General features: G+C 38.6%; 1 protein-coding gene across 1 annotated transcript in view; it reads left to right on the top strand.

The window, feature by feature from the left end:
• Positions 1-22,066, top strand: part of PKHD1 (PKHD1 ciliary IPT domain containing fibrocystin/polyductin) — a 432,444-nt gene that overhangs the window by 311,676 nt on the left and 98,702 nt on the right. Inside the window, exons 57-61 of the mRNA XM_068558204.1 lie at positions 1,914-2,068; positions 3,428-3,580; positions 7,694-8,572; positions 9,275-9,443; positions 11,041-11,198. Of these exons, the coding sequence (XP_068414305.1) occupies positions 1,914-2,068; positions 3,428-3,580; positions 7,694-8,572; positions 9,275-9,443; positions 11,041-11,198 (1,514 nt within the window). The remainder of the gene's footprint in view (positions 1-1,913; positions 2,069-3,427; positions 3,581-7,693; positions 8,573-9,274; positions 9,444-11,040; positions 11,199-22,066) is intronic.

Genomic DNA, 22,066 nt, shown 5'->3' with positions numbered 1-22,066 from the left:
TTTTTTTCTTACTTCCATATACTACCTGGTAAGTTAGAAAATTTAGATTTAAGTGAAAATGACTAATAAACCCACCTTCCACTGGTGAGCTGACATTTTTAGTGTGCATCTTTCCTATTTTCTGTTTTTGTACATGCATTATTTTTATTAAAAATAAATGGGGCATATTATTTTATATCCATCTTTTTTCAACCAATACATAATGAACAGAATTCATTGTAATTCAGTGCTCTGCTACAATGTGCTTTTTAATGGCTATATAATAATCCACTGTATGGGTCATAGACCTCATAAATTCATGGATTATCATAATATAGTCATTATGAAATGTGGGAGTTTTGCTTTTTTATTGCAGGTGAAGAACTAAGAATCAAACAGGTGGAGTGATGTCATTTAATGGAAAGAACCTGGACGTGATCAGGAGCCTTCCTTTGTCCTAATTCAACCTCTAACTCCATTTAGTTATCTAATCTTGAGTTTTGTTATTTTTCCTTTCTGAATCTTAGCTTCCTCACCTTTAAAAGGTAGGGGTTGCTTTATTATTTCGTAACTGTGAGTTTTCTAGGATGTCATAGCAAATCAGCAAATCCTGTCTTACAAAGGTAAGACTCTAAATTCTTTAATTAAAATTGCAACCATTCACAATTGTCTTTTTTTCTCTCTTTTTCACTCTCTCTTTTTCTCTGTCTAACCTCAGGCACACAGATTTAAATTAATTACAATCTTTGGTTCATAACAGATTCATATCATTGGGCCAAGAATGACCCCCTTTAATTTCTTTCTTTCTTTTTTGGTGTTAATATTATGTATGAAACATCTGTGAATTCCCCACTTACACAGTAGACTCTTTAAGGGTGTCTGCTAGTCAGAATTTAAGTTGTCATTTTTTAACACAAAGGCCATATGTTTTATTTACCATTATTGTCTCTAGCACCTACGATAGTGTCTGGTGCATACTGTTGCTTAGAGCGGACAATATGTATTGCTCGGTTGAATGGCCTTCACGTGGACCTGCTGCCTGGATGAACCTTTACTGGTAGAGGAGACTATTGTCAACACTTGCTAAAGTGTGGACATTAGCAAAAGAGGCAGGCGATTAATATAAACTTACGCCATTGAAGTTGGTAATGACTGTAAATGGAGAATAAAGCAAATATATTCACTGGAAAACTAGGCAGCAGGGAACGACTGAACAAAAACTTTATTAAATGTGAGTTAAAAAAACAAAAGTGAACAAAACCCTTATTACACATATTGTGATGAAAGCACAATGCTTGGAACTTAGCACCCTCAGGGAATGCATACCTTTGTCTCTGCAATAACAGAGAGATGGGGAAGGGAAGCTCGAAATATCGTCACTTTTCAAATGAAGATATGAAACTCAGAAGAGTTACATGACCTGTCAAGGTCACACAGCTACTAAGTGGAACCTCTAGGATTCACACTTTATCTGCTTGACCACGAAGGTATGAGCCTTAATGCATGATGATTAATTGTCTGAAAATGGTATTAGAGGTCTTCAGAAAATTTGAGAAAAGATCCCTTCTGAAATACCTTTATTATTCAAACTGTTTCCCAATCGAGGAAGACGATTTCCATTTTAGGAAACCATATGTAGATGGCATATACTAAACTGTGGAACTTCTACTCTTTCTTGTTCCTTTGTCTGGTACTTCATGGCCGCAGAGTATCTTTGTTATCCCTGTATTGTATACATATCAGCCAGAAGATGAACTCCATTGGCATTAATTTTTTTTGCAAAGACCTTTTTTCTCTGTCTTGACTTGATATTTCTACTTTACTCTCCCTGGTGGGAATTGTTGTTTGCAGTGGATTTCCTCTTCTCCCTGGAGTTAGTAGGTCATCTGTGCTGTACTGCCAGTGTACCTGATTCCATCTTTATGCTGTTACAGAATTATAGTAGAGAACACAGTGGATTGGCGACCCCAAGACAAGATTGTCCTTAGCTCCTCTTCATACGAGCCTCACGAAGCAGAGGTCCTCACTGTGAAAGAAGTCAGGGGCCACCATATTAGCATCCAAGAACGGCTCAGACACCGGCACATCGGTAAGGCTTTGGTTTGTTAGTTAAGGGAAGTGAATGAGCCAAGAAAAACGTGTTCGGCAACCTGCCTTGGGACCTTGGATCTGATCGGCGTTCAGAGGGGATGGATAATATTTTACTGCTGCCCTAGGCCTCATCCTTAGACGGCTTTATCTCCATCCCTTCATTAATTTTATTGCCTAATTAAAAAAAATACTTTGATGTGAGGGAATTTTTAAACTTTTTATTTATAATGGCAAGCCTAGAAGCAAGCAGAAGGGTTAAGAACCTTGTTCAAGGTCACCGGGCATTTTCATGGCTAAGCCAGAATAAATCTCATGGGAGATGAGTTTCCAGTTCATTTCCTGGCATATTGAATCCCACAGCCACTTAGAATGTGGTAGTTATTGTAAATAATGACTCCTTTTTCCATCCTTAGGAATGTGTCCTTCCTGACATGAAGTTCATTTTATCAATTGACTACTACTACTGCCCCAAAATATAAATAAATAAATAAAAGCCAAATACCTTTTTCTTGAAAAAAAAAAAAGTACTGAATATTTTAATACAGTATACACACTTAAAATATATTGCATTTAAATAATAAATAACCGTATTTCCCGCTTCAGCCTAATAAATAAATTTAACCCAGGAAATATAGCTAATAAGTAAAAAACATGGACATAAAGGGATTAGGGGATATCTCTCGTCTCTGATATGTGAGAGGGAAATACATGCTTTCAGCAGGACTGTATCTAAAGCTATCTCTAAATCATGGTTTTAAGGATGATTTTGTTTCTAAAGAGTGGCGGGGAAAAGAGACATCGTTAGCAATCCTTGCCTATAATACGCAACGTACAATGCAATGTGGGGTGGGCAGTGGAACAAACCAGCAAGACTGGGGAGGCTCTTTCTGGGAGTGATGAGTTCCAGACCCGCCAGGAGAGGGCGCTGCCGCTGCTGCTTCAGTCCTATCACTGCCTCAGTGGATCTGCGATTCCTCACTCTCTCAAAGAGGTTCAGGAACAATGCACAACCAAAGGCGGGAATCTCACACTGAGGAATTGAAGGAAGGAGGCTGGGGACCCCACTAATTGGACCGGTCTGCCCTGACATCCCTGTCCCGATACCCATAGTGATTGAGGAGAAATGAATTCTTGCTCAAACACGCTCACTCTGATCCCAATGAGAGACCAGTGAACGGGCTTTTCATTTCTCAGCTGACGTTTGTGGAGGACGCCCGAGGAAAAGCAGACCTTACTGTTGGGAGGACTTCCGCGGGGAAAGGAGTGTTTTCATTTGTCAGGTTCGCTGGGTCCCCAGCTGGCGATCTCCGAAATAGGTTTTTAAAAATTTTTCCTTTCCCAACTCCCGTTGCCCCAGGAAGTGTCCACGTCATGGAGGATGGCCGACACATTCGTTTGGCTTCAGAGGTTGGACTTCTGACCCGAAACATACAAATCCAGGGTGATACATCATGCGGGGGGAGACTACTTGTGGGGTCCTTCAGGAAGTCCAGCGTGGAAGAATTTTCAGGTAACTGAAATTTTAAGTTACAAAGCACTACCATTTGGAGGCTATGCATCTGGGACACTCAGAAATTCCAACGGTGGGAATTTTCATTTATAAAACAAAATATTTGAAATAGATGCTTCTCTGTGCTCTGAGAAGCTATGAATTTTCAGTCCTAGTCTGTGCTTAATTATCAGTATGATGTTAAAATAATATACTAGCTATCAGCACACAGGCACATTTTTACCTCAAAAAAAAAATATCTTCAGCAGATGTGAAATTTCCTCTGCTTTGAAATTATAGATGATTTAATGACCAATTGAATTTTCTCTCTTTCCTGAATTTCTATTACTCTTTCCCAGTAGCATGCTCTATTTGATGGCAGGCCTCATCTCATGCTATAAATTAATAGTGTAAATTTAAATAAGAATGATTTCCATATTCTAGACTGCTTTAGGGATCAGTTAAATTTCTCTCATTTCTTTCAAGCTTTAGCTCTTCTGGAATGCTGCAAAGTTATTTGATTAGTACCTTTTTCTTAAACTTAGGTTCCTTAAAATTGATTCCCAAGTTGTTTCCTAGTCAAATAAAGCTCCATCTTAGAAACTCACTGCGTACATGAATATAGGCTCTGAGAAAGCCTAGAGCAAAGGATCTAACGGTTTCCCAAATATATTGAGCATGGAACACTTTTTGTGGGTATATCTGCTTTGCCAGTATGGTAAAGGGCAATGTTTGGACCTTAAAACAAAAGTTCGGGATTTCTGGTTCATAGAACAAGCTCTCTCTCCATAAGCTCCAGCTCCAGCAGTTCTCAACAGAAGTGATTTTGCTCTTCCCTCCTGGCCAAAGGACATTTGACAATATCTGGAGCCATTTTTGCTTGTCACAGCTTTGGTGGAGCTTCTGGCATATAGTGGGTCGTTGCTCAACATTCTATAAGGCGCAGGACAGCCTCCCACAAGAAAGAATTATCTGGTCCAAAATGTCAGTCATGTTGAGGTGGAGGAACCCTGCTCTGGAAGGCTAGACAAAGGCTGAATCCCGGTTGTGGTTGTGTAAAACCAAAACTACCCTGCAGTTTATGAAGACAGAGAATTAGGGAAGGAGCGCAAGACAGGGCCCCTTTCCACGGTAACTGTAGTCCAGGCTGGAACCTGATCACCAGAGCAGGACAGAAGGCCGATTCTTACAGCTGAGCACCAAAGCCAGAGCCCAACCACCAGCAATGCTGGCTTGGTCCTGAGCCTCTGGCTTGCTGGTCAGGGCTCTTAAATCATCCCCGGGGAAGGGAAAGAGAATCTGTATTCGATGCTTCTTATGGACTAGGAACCACGATGGTTTTCATGCCTACTTTGTTTCATTTAATCCTAATATCTCTGTGAGAAAGACATTTTATCCTCATTTTTATAGATGAGGAAACTGAGTCTATAATAAAATAGCCTGCTAATTTATAAAACTCCATTATGAACTTCTGAACTTCTTGAGGATAAGGTTGGGGTTTTCAGCCCTGGTTTCCTAATATGGTAACTGCTGAGTATTCGGTGCTCAATAAACGTGAGTGAATTAAATAAATGAAGAGTTAGAAAAGTCATCCAGCTTGCAAGTGGCAGAGGTAATATTCAAATTCAAGCCTGATTCTGAAGCCCTTGATAACCTTTTAATTTTATAATCACTTCAGGTTTATTAAAAAGTTGCAAAGGTAGTATGGAGTGTTCCTGTGTACCTTTCATCCAGTTTCCTTTACTGTGAAAATCTGATAAAGCTCTGATACATTTGTCAAAACCAGTAAATTAACACTGGTGCATTAGTGTTAACTGAACTCAAGACATTATACAGATTCCACATGTTTTTCCACTAATGTCCTCTTTCTGTTCCAGAATCCAATCCAGGTCCCGACACTGTATTAAGAACCCATGCGTTTTTCTGTAACATACTCCAGAGCCTAGATGAGGTAGCATCTTCAGGGGTAGGTCAAGGGTGCCAGCTATGGTGTTGAATGGTTACAGGACAGAAACGCAGGCCAGGGCTTAACAATTCCTGCTTTTAAATCAGAGACCTCTGTCATTCTCTTCCTTCTGACCGGAAATATCCAGCAAGTTGTGCTCAGAATTGTGATAAACAAAAGGAAAAATAGGAAAACAGTCGTGAACAAAATCATTGCTTAATTCTCCATCTGAATGCTCAAGACATCTTAAATATTTACTATTGACTAGTTTTCAACCGTTGGTTAATATGCACACAAGTAAAAAGATCTTGTACAATTTAAAACTATGAATTACAACCATGCAACTATGACGGAAAAAAAGAACACTAAGTAAAATGATAATGATGCATCGCCTTGACCAAGATTCTAGAACCACTTTCCGTTCTACAAAATAAGCTTTTATGTGTGGACACACACTAGCGTGGTGTCCTTTGTGCCAGAGTTCTCGGAGGCAGGTCCCATGGCCCTTTCAGCTATGTGCTGCTGGCGAGGGATGCTTTAAATCACATCGAAAAGTGTTATCACCACACAAATAGTTTTCAGATGTTTTATCATTCTGTGAATGTTTCCACACCGCCTACCAGTGTCTCCTTAATCAGTGTCATTTGAGAAATCTAGATACATTGGAATCCTGTTTGACCATCAAGAAAGACACACACACTTCATCCGTCCTTCTCACAATAGCTTGGTTCTTCTTGGCAGCTGATTTGCAAGGGTTCAGGTTTCTCATCTGTGAAAAGGGAGTGGGGAAGGTGGAAGATTAAGGCTGGACTATCTTTGTGCTTTAAATACTAAAACGACACAACTCTCTCCATTTTTAATGAGGGGATTAACTTTATAGTTTACCTTGGGCAGGACCTTTAAAAAAGAAGAAGAATAAAGAAAAGAAGTAAGGGACAAAGCTGTGGCCTACCTAGCTAAGGACACGTGATATCTGTTGGCACAGGACTGTGGCCCAATCACTGGAATCTCAGTGCAAAGCTGTTCTGTTTATTCCATCACATCCCGCGTGCTCCCCACTGAGCCTGAGTGGGGGTTAACAGTACTGCCTCTGCATCCATATGCCTGGGTCCAAGTCCTCATGTGCCACTTAGCCCTTCTCTGCCTCAGTTTTCTTATCTGTAAAATGGGGATAACAGCACCTATCAAATATAGGAGTTTTACAAAAATTAAGACCATATATATATATATATGACACACATACACACACACACATATAGAACAGTGCCTGGTATATAATGAGTGCTATATTAAAGAGTTAGGTGTTATATTTATTAATTCAGCTCATTTCCCCCCTATATTCATGTTATTATCTATTTTACCAAGAGTATATACACTGACAAATTAGTGCTCATTATATTTTTAAATCAATCTAATGACTGTATTTTATACTGTTTTAACAATATCTATTTTAAAAGTACAAATAAAATTCCCAGTAAGACTAAATAATTCACTATCCTCCCTTGACATAAAAAATGTAGAAAATCTTCTTATTGTGAAAAGGAAACAGGGATTATAGTGTGGCTAGAATAAAATACAGAAAAAAATTTAAGGGTCTTAAAGTCACTTAAAAATACGTTATCACCTGTATCATGTCTTCATCAAGAAGAATGTTATGTTTCTGGACATCCACTGAGCAGAAGTTTTGCACTTATACTCTTCTTTAAAAATGCTTAAAATATTGTATATAGTTGGCATTTCATTCATGCAATATCTTTGTGGGGATGGCTGTGGCCTTTTCACATGGGGTCCCTGAAAGGAGACATGACTTTGAGGTGAGTGGCCAGGAAGCCACATTCCCCTCATTCTTAGCCAGTTCCTTGACCCAGCCCTGCAGACAGGTGCCCAGAATCTTTAAGCTAGCTGTGCCCATCCCCAAAGCCTATCTCCTTCTCCTGTCTTTCTTTCATCTCTCTCCATCCTATCACCAGACTCTTCAGAATGCACAGGAAAATTTTCATGCAGTATTGTGATATTTTTAATGATTCAGATTTTGTTAGTGAGACTCAATGACGTAAAATATAGTGCTGGTGATGAAAATAAACATATTTTAATGAGAAATCTGCATATCCCGATGCCATTGAATGGACCATCCTTCTGCCTTTTGTAGGGAAGAAGCAAGTATCTGATGACCTGCATTTTGCTTGCAGGTATCCTTCAACTTTTCAATGTGGAAATTCAGAACTTTGGTTCGCCACTGTATCCCTCCATCGAGCTCATTGATATGTCGGCAGGATCCTGGATAATATCTTGTACTCTGCACCAAAGCTGTGGTGGGGGTATTCGTGCAGCTGCCAGTCAGGGGATCGTTTTAAATGACAATGTAGTGTTTAGCACAGCTGGCCATGGCATTGATTTGGAGGGTCAAGGCTATTCTCTCTCTAATAACCTTGTGGTTCTGATGACACAGTCAGCGTGGTCTCCCGTTTGGGTGGCAGGAATCAAAGTCAATCAGGCAAAGGACATCCATCTCCATGGCAACGTTGTGGCAGGATCCGAGAGACTTGGCTTTCACATCCGAGGCTACAGGTGCTCCTCTCCTGAAGCTCTTTGGTCTGACAACGTGGCCCACTCAAGTCTTCACGGCCTTCATCTCTATAAGGAGACTGGACTTGACAACTGTACCAATATCTCTGGCTTCTTGGCTTTCAAGAACTTTGACTACGGCGCCATGCTCCATGTGGAGAATGGCATGGAAATAGAGAACCTCACTCTGGTGGACAATACTATCGGCCTTTTGGCAGTAGTTTATGTGTCTTCTGCTCCACAGTGTTATAGTGAAAATCTACAGATTGTGGTTAGGAATTCAGTCATTGTGGCCACTAGCTCATCTTTTGACTGCATTCAGGACAGAGTTAAGCCTCGTTCTGCCAACGTGACGTCACCTGATCGAGCTCCTTCCAATCCCAGAGGGGGTCGAGTTGGTATTTTGTGGCCTGTATTCACCTCGGAACCAAATCGGTGGCCTCAGGAGCCATGGCACAAAGTGAGGAACGGCCACTTAATTTCAGGCATCATGAAACTTCAAGGTAGGATGTTTGGGTTTCCAAGCCATGTAGTGTCATACGTCTGTGCGTAGAAGCTTTAACAGCATTTTGAAATTATATCAACAAAAGCGTACAGTGTAGTCTGGTGCTTGCTGTCCAATTGACCATCTACTGGGCATTGATAACCACAATGGTAGTTTATAATGACAGTGAGTGATTTCTTTAAAAAGTCACTGCTTTATACATGTTGAAGAGCTTTCACAGGGAAATATTTAATTTGATTATATGCCTAATCTCTTAGGTACGTGTTACTTTTCCTGTCATACAGAGGAGGAAATTGATACGCGGAAGTTGTGCCTCAGTGAGGTTGTCAAGTAGTTGGTGGGGCAGCCAGGATTAAATTCAATTATACTACAACCTACACAGAGAATCTTCTATCAGCTCTCTTTTGTACTATTGTACTCACTCCTCACTGGATTTTGATCAAACCTTTGATGGAAAGTATTGCTCTTAAGATGTCAATGTGTTGGAATGCTCTTCTACTTTGTATACAATGTCCATGTCTTCAAGAATTAAAGATATTTTAAGTCAAGATTTATGTAAACTCCTGGAACTACCCTGGACAGTAGCTTAAACTTACTCCTGAACATACGTTAGTATAAGAATATTTAGTTGTATAGTCTGTATTTGTGGTTGGTAGTTTACATGATATAATGTTGTAATACCTTAAACATTTTTTTTCAGATGTGACCTTTTCTAGTTTTGTGAAGAGTTGCTATAGTGATGATCTAGATGTCTGCATTCTGTCCAATGCAGAGAACACTGGAATCGTGCCTCTAATAACGGCAGAGAGGACCAGGATGCTAAAGATCAAAGATAAAAACAAGTTCTACTTTCCTCCTTTACAAACCAGGTACCGGTTTTGGTATTTATATTAAGCCATATTTATGAAGGATTTGGTTATTCTCCAAATACCTGAACATGTTTTTTAAACAAGGATAAAATTATCAATGGGAATAGAAATAGGTCCTTCTAGAAAAATACGGTAGATTGATTGGTCCCAATTCTTTACCCTCCTATATTTGTGCCCTTTGAGATACGATTTTTGCAATCTCTCTCACTGAAGAGAAAGAGACTGTTTCTCTCTTCCTTGAATCTGGAATCCACCACGTGATGTCCTCTGGCAGACAAAAGCGGCAGAAGTGATGGATTGCAAGTTTTATTGATATTGTTTAACTGTTTTATCTTTATTAGAGGTACTTCTTTGGGATGTTTTCTAAATCAATGGAAAAAATTGACCCTGATTCTTGAACCTTCCATGGAGTATGGTGTCACTAGTTTTCAGAAGGAGGCTTGGGTGTCCTTGCGCAGGCACTGGTGGGGAAGGAGACCATGTCTGCTGTTAGGAATCCCTAAAATGAACCATATGGCTTAGACAGATATTTGCTCTCAGACCAGGCGTAACTATTGTTCTTGAACGTATGATCTGAGAGTTTTATTCAAGAATCTGAAAACTAGACAAGGAATTTTTTTTTTTTTTTTTTGCTGTAAGAGGGAGTGGGAAAGTCAGAGCAGGGGAAAATGGGTTATTTTTTCTTTCCTATAACATTGGGAAAACTTCTTTAGTTGGAATAAAAGAATCAGGAAAAGCACCCTAATTAGAAAGTTTATATGTTTGGCCCAACACCAATCTCTTTTTGATGCCCGTCCCTGAACCGATTTGGAACCTAAACATTATTAGGTATACAATTTGTGTTATTCTGTCATTTTTTTCTACTGTCCAATCTTCCTTATATTCAAGTCTTACCTATGGGATGAAATAGTTATAAAGCTAAATGATATTAGCATTTGATTCTTTGTACTATTAATACCTGACACATGGTTGGCATGCAATAAATATTTAATATTATTACTAATGGTACCTAAAAATGTTAGATGAGAGGAAATCAAATAAATTCTCTATAATTCAATGTTATAATTGCCAATAACTTGTTTATATGCCCTGCTTGACTCTAAATTCTGATGCCTATGTTTATCACCATTGTATTCCCCAACGTACAAGTAGTAGGTTTTCAATAGATATTTGTTGAATGAGAACATCTTTTTTTTACATTGTTTTTATATAGCACAAGTATAATCGATATTTATAATGATAATCTTAAAATACTGCAAGGCCCCAGAGTTCCATAAAGCATTGATCACATCATGTTTAATAAATATTAGTTAGGGGCATTTTATTGTATCTTGCATCTTAGAAAATTAGTGATTTATGTAAAGATTATATAACTCGATATCCAGAATATTTGGTTAATAAGAATTGTCTTTTTTTCTTGACCATATAACTAGGAAATAACATTTTCTACAGAGTGTTATTTCATATCTAGGTAACATGTTATTAATAATAAAATTTTATTGAATTTATTTTTCATAACGTCAGCACTACCAGTATATGTTTCCTTTTGGCGGCTTATCATGGAAATGAGAGAGTTGCTTTCTATCTATCTTCCCAGGAAAGATTTAGGAATGCTGGTCTGCTCTGAATCTGATTGTGAAAGTCCTAGAAAATATCTCTTTAAGGATCTGGATGGGAGAGCCCTGGGTCTGCCTCCACCAGTTTCTGTATTTCCTAAAATTGAAGCAGAATGGACTGGATCCTTCTTCAACACAGGTCAGTTCTATCTGAACTCGATGTCTCCAGTAGAGGGAACAAGCATGGGACGGAGCTGGTTTGGCTGGGTGGTCCAGTGGGAACAAAATATCCTGGAGAGGAACTGAGCAATAGAGTTGGAGTCTGTGCCAGTAAGCTGCTCAACTCACCTCTATCTCAGGAATGTTGGGTGCTTAAGGGATGTCACAATACCACCGTTTTGCCCTCCATGAGATTGCCTGTGGTCCATGTCAAAGGTACAGACTCCCAACACCCACCTGTGCACAGGTGAAGAGAATGGTCCTCTCACTAGGTTGGTCTCCTGGGCCTGAAGCAGCACTCTCTGTGCTCAGCGTTTCACACTGTCTGCCTTGGAAGCAGTTCCTCTGGATTCTGAATCTTTCTCTTCCACCAGAGCTAAATGCCCTCACTCTGGAAAGGGTGGTAGACTAGATGGCATGCCTTCTTTTTTGCCTTCCTTTTCTTCATCTTCTAATTGTCCCTGGGGGACTATAATCAAAATCCCTCCTTATTCTTCTTGCTTTTACAAGCCCATCTGGCTATCAATTTTTATAGCTGGACCCTTGGAGAGATCGTCGTCTTTCTACTTCTGCAAACAACGCAACTCTGAGTTTACATTTTTGTTCAGGTGGAAACTGCTGCAAGTACATCCAAAGAACTTTCCCAACTTTCTTCCTACTTCATTGGATGACTCTTTTCAGACTTCTTTTCTAGTCTCCCTTTCTCTTTTGAAGTTTTGAATATTCCAGGACTAAGTCCTCAGACCTCTTCCCTTCCTATCTTGCTCCTAAGTCCAAAGTTGAAATACCATTTACTGCTGATGAATTTATATCTCCAGCCCAGACTCCACCCTGAACTGTAGTCTGTTATAACCAACTGACTCCACTGGGAGGTATAATTCGCATCTCAGACTCAATATGCCCCAAATGGGGACTCCTGGAGACGTGACCCACAGTTGTCCCAGCTAAGCCATGCAGAAGCTAAAATGTTGACACTTCAAAACCTTACTCTTCATTGGCCGAGGGATGCTCCTGGGTGCACTAACTCTCCAGCCCTTTGGCTTTCCCTGAACAGGCCAGTCATGCTCTTTCCCATGGCCAGGAAAATCCTTCCTCAGAAAGGAGTGGTAGGTTTTTGTAGCAGCCATCTTTGGTATGTGAAGGTGAATGCCGGGAAGATATGGGGTGACACTGAAAATGTCTTTTGCAAACAGGAACTCTAAAATGTCCATCAAATACTCCAGGTGTGAATAATAATATTCTTTCAATGAATTCTTAGGTGGTGCTTACCATGTGGTGTAAATATACTGTTTAGGCACAAGCATATTTGCTGCTGGTTGAAAAACTGTATATTTTATTTTTTCACCACTCTTTGTCTTGGTTGTGAAACATGATTCAATGGTAAAACTCTGATAGGTATTATAATATTACATGCTACTTACTATCAGCATATGGACGAGCGTGAGCATATGTGTGGGAGGCTGAAGGTATATTGGGAGGTGTGTAGGATGGACTGCCTTAAACTCCTGATGTTTTAAAGCTTTATAACATTTTAAATGAGGTTGCTATAGGTCCCAACTGTAAGGATTCCCACAATAGAATCCACTGTTTATTGCACTACAAATACAGTCTGTGTCTTCTTGCCATGAAGGAGACAGCACATAGTAAATGGGGCCTTCCGGGTACGAACAGGATTGGAGTGTTTTCCTGTGACTTCCAAAATAGGAATAGATCCCTCCTTCCCTAGTTCAAGTCCCTTCTCATTTTTTTTTTTTTTTTAAAAGCAAGGAACATGACTTTTTTTTTTTTTAAAATGGGATTGATTGATTGATTGATTGATTGATTGATGGCTGTGTTGGGTCTTTGTTTCTGTGCGAGGGCTTTCTCCAGTTGCGGCAAGCGGGGGCCACTCTTCATCGCGGTGCGCGGGCCTCTCACTATCGCGGCCTCTCTTGTTGCGGAGCACAGGCTCCAGACGCGCAGGCTCAGTAATTGTGGCTCACGGGCCCAGTTGCTGCACGGCGTGTGGGATCTTCCCAGACCAGGGCTCGAACCCATGTGCCCTGCATTGGCAGGCAGATTCTCAACCACTGCGCCACCAGGGAAGCTCCCCTTCTCACTTTTGAAACCATAGTTTTATGCTACTTTCCAGTTTCTGTCCACAATATCGTGAAGGAGAAAAGCACAAATTTAATCTTAAGAGAATAAATGTCTATTTTGTATTTTTCCTCTGCAAGACAAGAACCTATGGTCATCTATAAAACAGTGGAAGCAGCCCAGCAAAGATGAAAATGGAGGCCTCTGGAACCAGCTCTTATATTTATTGCAAATGGCGTTGAGTTTAACACACCCTTTTGGCCTTTCTCCATTTTATTAACAAAGAGTTTGGAGTCCATTGCCTTTGAGGTTTATTTTTAATTTGAAAAATACAGATTTTATTTGCACATATAAGTTCACATGCAAAACTCAGACAGATATGCACAGGTCCCAATGTATTGTCATATGCTCCGGTGTTGGGAGCAAAAATTATCCACGTGGATCAGCTGTGAGGAACACTGTGCCAGTGGGTTTTGCTGTCTGTGTAATGCAGTGTGTGTAGCCAGGGGAAAAGTGAGCTGTTAATTTTGTTTTGTACTTATCTGTAAGTTCGCATTTGCAGCCAACTTTGAAACATACATGGCAACAGGGTGCAAGGCAGCTAATCCCAGGCAGGAGAACCTCTAAGAACCATTTGCATTTTATTCTGGAAAGAATTTCTTTTGATGATGGAGACATCTGATCATCTGAAAATCCAAAATTATAAAAACAAAGTCTTGAAATTAATATCCCATTTAGGTAGGACTAGATCAGTACTAGAGCTTTCCACCCTGGCTTCTGACTCATCTCCTGTCTGTCCCAGTCTACAAATGCATGGAATCACCTCTCAGCCCACTTTGTACGTATGGCTACCGATGTTACTGGGAGAAGACTGAAAGAAATCAGAGCTTTGGTTTCAATGGCATTTAACAATTTCTTAGCCATGATATAGAAAGTAGAAAGGGAGTGTAACGGAAGCTAGCATCCCTTGAGCACCTTTTGCACACAATGTGCTGAAGTTGGCATTTTCACTCATTCAGCAAATGCATTTGACCATCTGTAGTCTACCAGTGCCTTTCTAAGGATGGAAACTATAGTTGTGAATAACATTCCTGCTTTCATCAAACTTATGTTCCAGTGGAGATTATATCTATAAACAAATAAATAAAAATATTTCAATAGTGATGAGAGGTATGAAGAAAATAGAACAGAGTTTTGGGCTAGAGAGGTAGCTTCAGGTGTGTGTGGGTGTATGTAGTGTGTGGTGTGATGTGTGTGTGTGTGTGTGTGTGTGTGTGTGGTGTGTATAAGGGAGCTGCTATTAGAAACAGAGTTACAATTCCAATGAGGCCTGAATGAGGAGCAAGGAATCGCTCCTCTGAGCAGACGGGGGAGCTTTCCAGGGAGAGGGACCAGCCAGAGCAGGGGCTCTGATACCAGAATGGCCTCAATGTGTCTGAGGGGTGGGTGGAAAAGAGACCCATGGGAGTGATGTATAGTTAATGAGAGGGGGCGTAGTTGCAGGTAGTCAGGGCTTAGCCCCTTTATAGGCCAGAGTAATTTAGTAAGATGGTGTCGGAAGGTGGTGCTAGGATTTTATTCACTCTCTGAAAAGATCGTACAAGCTGCTGTGGGGTGAATGGATCATGGTGAGAGCGAGGCTGGGAGCAGGCAGTGTAGTTAGAAAGCTGGGGTTGAGGGGGCCCAACAGATGCAGGACTCCATGAGTGGTCCACCGCCCTGTGCTGCCCACAGACTGCGCCGGTCCACAGTGAGGTGATGACAGAAATGTCACCTGTAGAACCAGAGCTACTTGACAGTAATTGTACATCTGTTGGATCTAATGAACAAAACTTAGGGCTTTCATTTTGTACGTCTAATTTGTCTGATAATTTGCATTATATTTTAAATGTGTTGGTTCTCAATAGACTGGAAATTTTGAAACAAACAAAGCAAAACATAAAACCCCCTCGTTCTCCTGCCCTTGTTCTCCTTCTTCAATTTAGGAGGTAAATTTGATGTGCTTAGGACAGTGGTTCCCAAAGCTGGCTTATTATCAGAATCACCTAGGGCATTAAACATTCGTTTGCAAGAGTCGATAGGTGTGTGAAGCTCAAGCCTTTGTATTTAACACACACACAAACACACATACACACAAATACACACACATACACACACATACACACACATCCACACACATGTATACGTACACATCCACACACACACACACACAGAAGTCCTCCCCAAGTGATTCTGCTGGGCTAAGGTTTGAGAATCACTGTTACAGAGTTATACACCCCCTTTGAAGTAAACAGACAGGATGTTAAGAAGACAATTAATATTTTTAATTTAAAAAGCGGGCAGTTTCAGTTTCTCATGAAGAATCAAGAATTAGCTCTCTGTGCCAAATACCAGCAGACATAAACATACTTGCTTATATACACACTGGATATATTTCTGAAAGGGAAAAGAACATTAACTAAAAAGACATAGGAGTATTTACAATCTAAATTAAGTCTTTAATAATAAGAATATATTAAACCTTTTTTAAAAATTCAGATTATTTTTCCTAGTGTTGAAATGAGTTAAATGACCTCAGCATATCACTTTCACAATATATCACTGGATAAAAATGGGTTCAATGTTAAGTTTATTTTTTAAACTATATATTGAATCATTGTATTAAAAGTCTGAACTCGTGATAAGCTTTTCCCACACTTTCCTCAACATCATGCCCAGCAAAGTACTGTGGTCTGACTGGGACTTCTGACCAAATCCACCTTCAGGGCAGGTGAGAGTTTCCCATTCTTTCCCAGGAAAGAGTAAGAAACATTTTTCAAATCGTGTTACTTCTTGGACACTTCTTGAGAAAGAAAGTTATAAACCATTATGGAGATCTTAAAAGTGACTAGCCTCAAATCAAAAATAAAAGATGAGGTTGGTGAAAAAGAAAATAAAGCTGGCATTTGACTGTCAGCACACAGAGTGATGAAGTGGTTTGTAACTGAATAATGGGGAAACTCAAGTTTCAGTGTGGGGACGTGTGCTCAGCTGCCTAGCAGAGAGCAGCCAGCGTGTATTCAACTGTTTGTTGCTAGGTCGTGAAATGTGTCTTTTCTTTAAGCTTTCCAGGCTTCTCTTTTTTCCCATTTGCCCTGGGAATGACAGAAAGATGGTATTATAAAATGGAAGAAGGAGAGGGAGGGAGAAAATGAGAGGACAGAACGGAGAGAGGAAACGGTTGTTAGAAAATTTGTCTGCCAATATATGTGCTTGTAGAGGTCTTCTCTTCTAGCTAGAGGGGGAAATACCATTCTCTTTTCCCAAGCAATTATAGGCCCCAAAGATTGAAGCTTGGTATATAGCTCTTTAATCTCAGCAGATATTTATGGTCAAACATTAGACTTTTAGGATTCCAGATGTCAGGGTATTAAAATATAAAGGCACAGTGGAGTCTCAGAAAATATTAGAATCTTTGGGATATGTGACTGCAGGGATTTTTATCCTGAGCAGAGGAGGATAAAGCTTCCGGGGATGCTTTTTAAGACCCAAAGAGCACCTTTCTTCCACCTTAGTCTCTCCCTCTTCCATGCCTTGTCTGGTCTCCAGGCAGTGAAGGGCATAACAATATTTGATTGCATTTTTAAATAATCCGTACTGTGAATTGGAATGATTTTCCTGTGTGACTTGTAAAGGGTGATGTAAAGAGGCATTATGATGTACAGGAGCAATTTCCCTTTCCTTTCTTCAATCTAGACATCCTATTTCTGTGATTTTCTTGCTCTTCAGCCCTTCCATTAACAACTAGTACTTGTTGCGTATGTTTCTGACTCTGTGCTAAGACCTTCAGATGAATGATCTCATTTAATGCCATGGACAGGATCTATCCTAGGAGATAAATATTCTTGTCCCCTCTATTTTATCGATGTGGAAGCTGATGAGACACATAGGCAACTTGCCCAAGTCATACAACTAATTAATAGAAGATTCAGAACTGAACCCGTGTTTTTAACACTGTGCTGTACTGTACACAGTACCCTCCTTCGACTTTTTCTTGCTTCTTTCACTGCATTGTCCAAGGTAAGCTCCCTGAGATCTATCAGCTTTTCTCACACACAAAGCTCTGTCTACGAAGAACAAAGCAAACTGAAACTGTGCAATTATTCCAGCAATTATCCACCCCAACTAGCAATAATAATAGTTACCATTTATCTGGCGTATTCCATGTGCCACGCATTATGCTAAGTGGCTTATAAACATTCCTATTTATCCCTACAACAACCTTAACATGTAGGAATTATTATCCCTTTCAGCATTTGAGGGAATAAGGGTTTAGAAAAGTTAACTAATTTTTCATGGTCCCGCAGCTAGAATGTGCAGAACCAAGATTTAAATCTGTATTTGTCTGACTCCAAAGTCTGGGCTTGTAACCACTTCTAGGTAATTATCATCGTGTGGCCTGAATCATCTGGTGGGGTGCTGTACAGAGATATATTTAACCGAGTAATTCACATATTTCCACTTTACATGGTAGGAAATAGATGTTTAGGTTTAAAAAAAATAACTGTCAATTACTATGACGTTTTTAAGAAACAGTGTAATAGCAATCACACAGAAACCTCATTTAGTTCCTCTTCTTCCTCTTCTTCTAGTATATATGTGTATATATATTAGTTTTCATGGACAAACTAAATGGACTCTGTCACATCCAAGAAAAGCCTTTTGCCAGCATTAACCACTGAAGGTTGTGTGATGGCAATAGAGTTGTATGGAGAAGAAGCTTTGGTCATGAGATCAAAAGTGTATTATGGTAATTTTTCTGTAGCTTCTCCTTTTCCCCCAGTGACTTAATGCAGGGTTTTTTTTTCCAACCTAGGCAAAAATTGTCGAGTACCCAGTGAGAGCAAAGCACTGTGTACTGTTGGAGTAACCTAGAAAGAACATCAAGGTAGATCAGAAAAGAAGGCATATATGAAAGAGGCAAGTAAAGAATTGTGTTTAGAAGCAGCAGACGCAGGCCTTCCTGTGCGTTGCAGTGTAATAGCTCCCCTATGGAATGCCCCTGGCTCCCACATGCAGCTGGGACTCTGTCTCTTTATGTCCTTGTTTCATCTATCACTCAATTCCATTATAGCTCATCTCATGCTCTACAGCCATCACTTTACAAGCCTGTCTTCTCACCAGACTGAGTACCTTGAAGGCAAACATCTTTGAATTTTTAGTGCAATCTTTGGAACATAATATGTGCCCAGTACATGTTTGCTGAGTGAGGGAATAAATGAATAAATGGGTGACTAAATGAGTGAAAAAGTCAAGAATTGAAGTTTGCCATCAGCTATTTCACAAAATGTTTTGTAGATTTACTCAATGTATAATTTGTTTTAGCATTTTTAAAGAGTGTTTCCCATTCACTTATCTTAGGAGATTGTGAAAAATGTGATGCATGGCCAGATATATGTTGAAAACTCTGACCGTTCCCGTTTTGGAGATTCATCACATGCATTAAAATATTAAAGGTTCTGATAAGTCCTGCAATTAAAAAAAAAAAACAAACTGTTCAACTTTGTGTTAGCCAGTATTCTCAAACTTTTTGACTACAGAATACATTTTCATACTACACATGAGTACTCCTTGGAATTAGTGTAGTTCAGAATGCATTTTGGAGAATATTGTCTCATATTAATACAGTAGGCTGCAGAAATACATGCCAGTTGGAAAGGAAATGATAAGATTACAGTATTTTTGATTTTGATGGTTTCTTGAAGGTCAATCAGTTGCACTTCCCATTCAATGTGAAGATGGCCTCTATTGTTAACTTTCCCAGGAAGTGGGAATTCATTCTCTTACAAGACTGCCTGATATATTTTGAATAATTTTAATTGTTAGGATCTTCCTGTATGATTTCTATCTACTAACCTAGTCTGCTTTCTGGTGACAAAGTATAAGTAATTCTTTCCATATTGCATCTTTTTACATATTCAAAAGCGGTTACCTTTTTCTAGCATAGAAAAATTCTAAACTTTTTTCTGTTAGTAAACATATGACAGAGTTTTTCAGGTTTTCACTTTCTAAACTGGCTTGGTTTGATGTTCTTCAATTGTTGATGATTTTTCCAAAATGTAGAAACCAAAACTGAGCATTGCCTATCCAGAACAGCATTGTCCAATAGAAATAATAATGCAAAACCACAAGTGTAATTTAAATATTCTAGAGTCCAGATTAAAAAAAGGAAAAAGAAACAGGTGAAATTTAATTAATAATGTATTTTATTTAATCCAATATATTCAAAGTGTTATTTGAAGATGTAATCAGTACAAAATTACTGAGATATTTGTATTTTTTTCATACTATCTTTAAAATTTCACATGAATTTTACAGTTACAGCATATCTCAATTCCGAAACTACATTTTCATAAGAAATATTTGATCTAGATTTCATAAACTTTACAATTGAAAAGTAGATGCACGTACAATTTGTTCCAAATATACCTAAACATTTTTTGTAACTAGATTATCAGTTTTACACTTTAAATTATATTTAATTAAAATTATATACAATTTAAAATTTAGTTCTTCAGTTGCACTAGTCATTTTTTCAAGGCCTAAATAGCTACACGCAGATGAGTATTTCTTCCTTTGTTCTGGAGGGATAAATATTAAAGAGAACTGATTTTTTAAGACCTATGTGCTAGACTGTATTTGTCTCTGATAAATTTCACTTTTATAAGTCCTTTTTATAGGTCATCATATGCATCTTGGGTTTCTAGAATTAGAAACTAACCACAGAATTAGAAGCCATTCTGGAGACCACCTTATTGGTTCTGGGCATATAACTCGGTCAGTAAAAGAGAGAAGCTTGCCTAGCTGGGATTATCTGCCATTAGCAGAAACTACTGTTTAAATATCCAGTCCTCCAAATAAAGCATCAAGGTTTTCTGAGCCTGGGAATTTTACTATTCAGGGTATAATCCTTTATTGAGAAATCTATTCACATTTCTATGGTTTGTTATATGAGAAGCAGTAACATCAGTGTTCCACAAGAGGGGCTATTTTTGAATGTCGGTCACTAAGTGAAATTACTTAACTTTTTGCCATGATGATATACTGGCTCTCTCCTTTCTCTTTTTCATTTTCTTGTCTTTCTTTCGCCTTTCCTCCCCCAGCCTCTGCCCCTGGATTATTTCCAGGACTTCACTGAATAGTAAACTGTGGTCTTATTCGAGAAACTTTAATAATGGAGGAATCCTTCAATGCTGCTTTCATTCTTTTGGTACAAGAATTATTGAAAGATTTAGAAGGCAGAAGCTCAAACTTTAGCTTGTTTTATGCCTAAGACAGATGGATGGTTTCTATGTGTTTGATTATTTTGTGTGTGTGTGTGTGTGTGTGTGTGTGTATGCGTGCACACGCATTTTAATGGAAGGAAACACTTGGGCAGTCCCACCAACAAATAAAGCACTTGTGCCTTACCAATAGGTGCTAAACAAGTTCATGACTGAGACCTTTTCATTTCAATATTATGGATCTGAAAGATTCTTTGATTTAGTTTTAAGTTTTTTCTCCATATATTTGCACACTCACTAGGTGTAAAATTAATGCTATGTTGTGACATTCTGAATGCAATCATTAAAATATCCTAGAAATAGATATGTGGATGGAACAAAAAATTTTTTAAAGGTCAGAAATAGATACCAAATACATTAAAGAACTTAGTTTATAACGAAGATGACATTTTAAATCATGGGAAAATAGAAACTATTCATTAATGATATTGAGGCACTTGACTAATCACTCAGGGAAAAAAATTAGGAATTCATATCTTTCTCTTTATAAAAATAAATTTCATACAGATTCAAAATGAAAAAAATATATAGAATTACCAGGAAATATTGGTGAGGTTATATATTCTTAGTGTTATGGAGATTTTTCTTAGCATGAATCAAAATCTAGGACATATATGTAAATATCTGATAAATTTGACTCTTTCCAAATTAAAAAGTTCTGCAAAGAATATTAAAAACTAAACTAAAAAACTAGGGAAAAAATACAACTCATATAGAAAAGGGCTAATTTCCTTAATATACCAAAAAAATTCTTACTAATATTTAAGAACAAAAAAAGAACAAACCAATTCAAAAAATATTCAGAGGATTCTAAAGTGCATTTCACAGAGAAATAAATACAAATGCCAAAAAGCATACAAAAAGCCATACAAAACATACAAAAAGAGAAAGATGGTTTCTCTCATAATCAGAGCGTAGGTTAAGAGTTTTGACACTGAGTTGAGCTGTCTGCATTGTGTCCACTTACTAGATGGGCAACTCCAAGAAAGCTTCTTATTCTCTCTGAGCCTCAGTTTCCTCATTTAGGAAGTGGAGATATTAATAGTATATACTCATACGTTTATTGGAAGGATTAAAAGAGAGCAACTCAACAAAAGTATCCACCACTACTACCAAGACAGTAATGACCACTGCCACTATTATTTACTATTAATATGATTATTTTAGCAGTAGTGTTGGCAACTATCTAAAGGCCTATACCTCTGACTCCACAACTCCACTTTTAGGAAATTATCCTAAAAATTTTTGTTGAACGAATAAACAAGACAGTAAAACATATATAATGAAAAAGAAAAAACTCCCTGCCTTTACCCTCTGCTGTCCTGATCTTCAGTGCTGCAGCTTAGAGGGAAGTTTCCATTTTTAAAAATCATGTATATGTATTACTTATTATTTTAATAAGAATAATGATAGTAAAACTCATTTATATAACAAATGGGAATCATCCTGA

Source organism: Eschrichtius robustus, chromosome 12, assembly GCF_028021215.1.
Source record: "Eschrichtius robustus isolate mEscRob2 chromosome 12, mEscRob2.pri, whole genome shotgun sequence".
Classification (NCBI taxonomy): domain Eukaryota; kingdom Metazoa; phylum Chordata; class Mammalia; order Artiodactyla; family Eschrichtiidae; genus Eschrichtius; species Eschrichtius robustus.
This window is presented reverse-complemented; position numbering and strand designations above follow the sequence as displayed.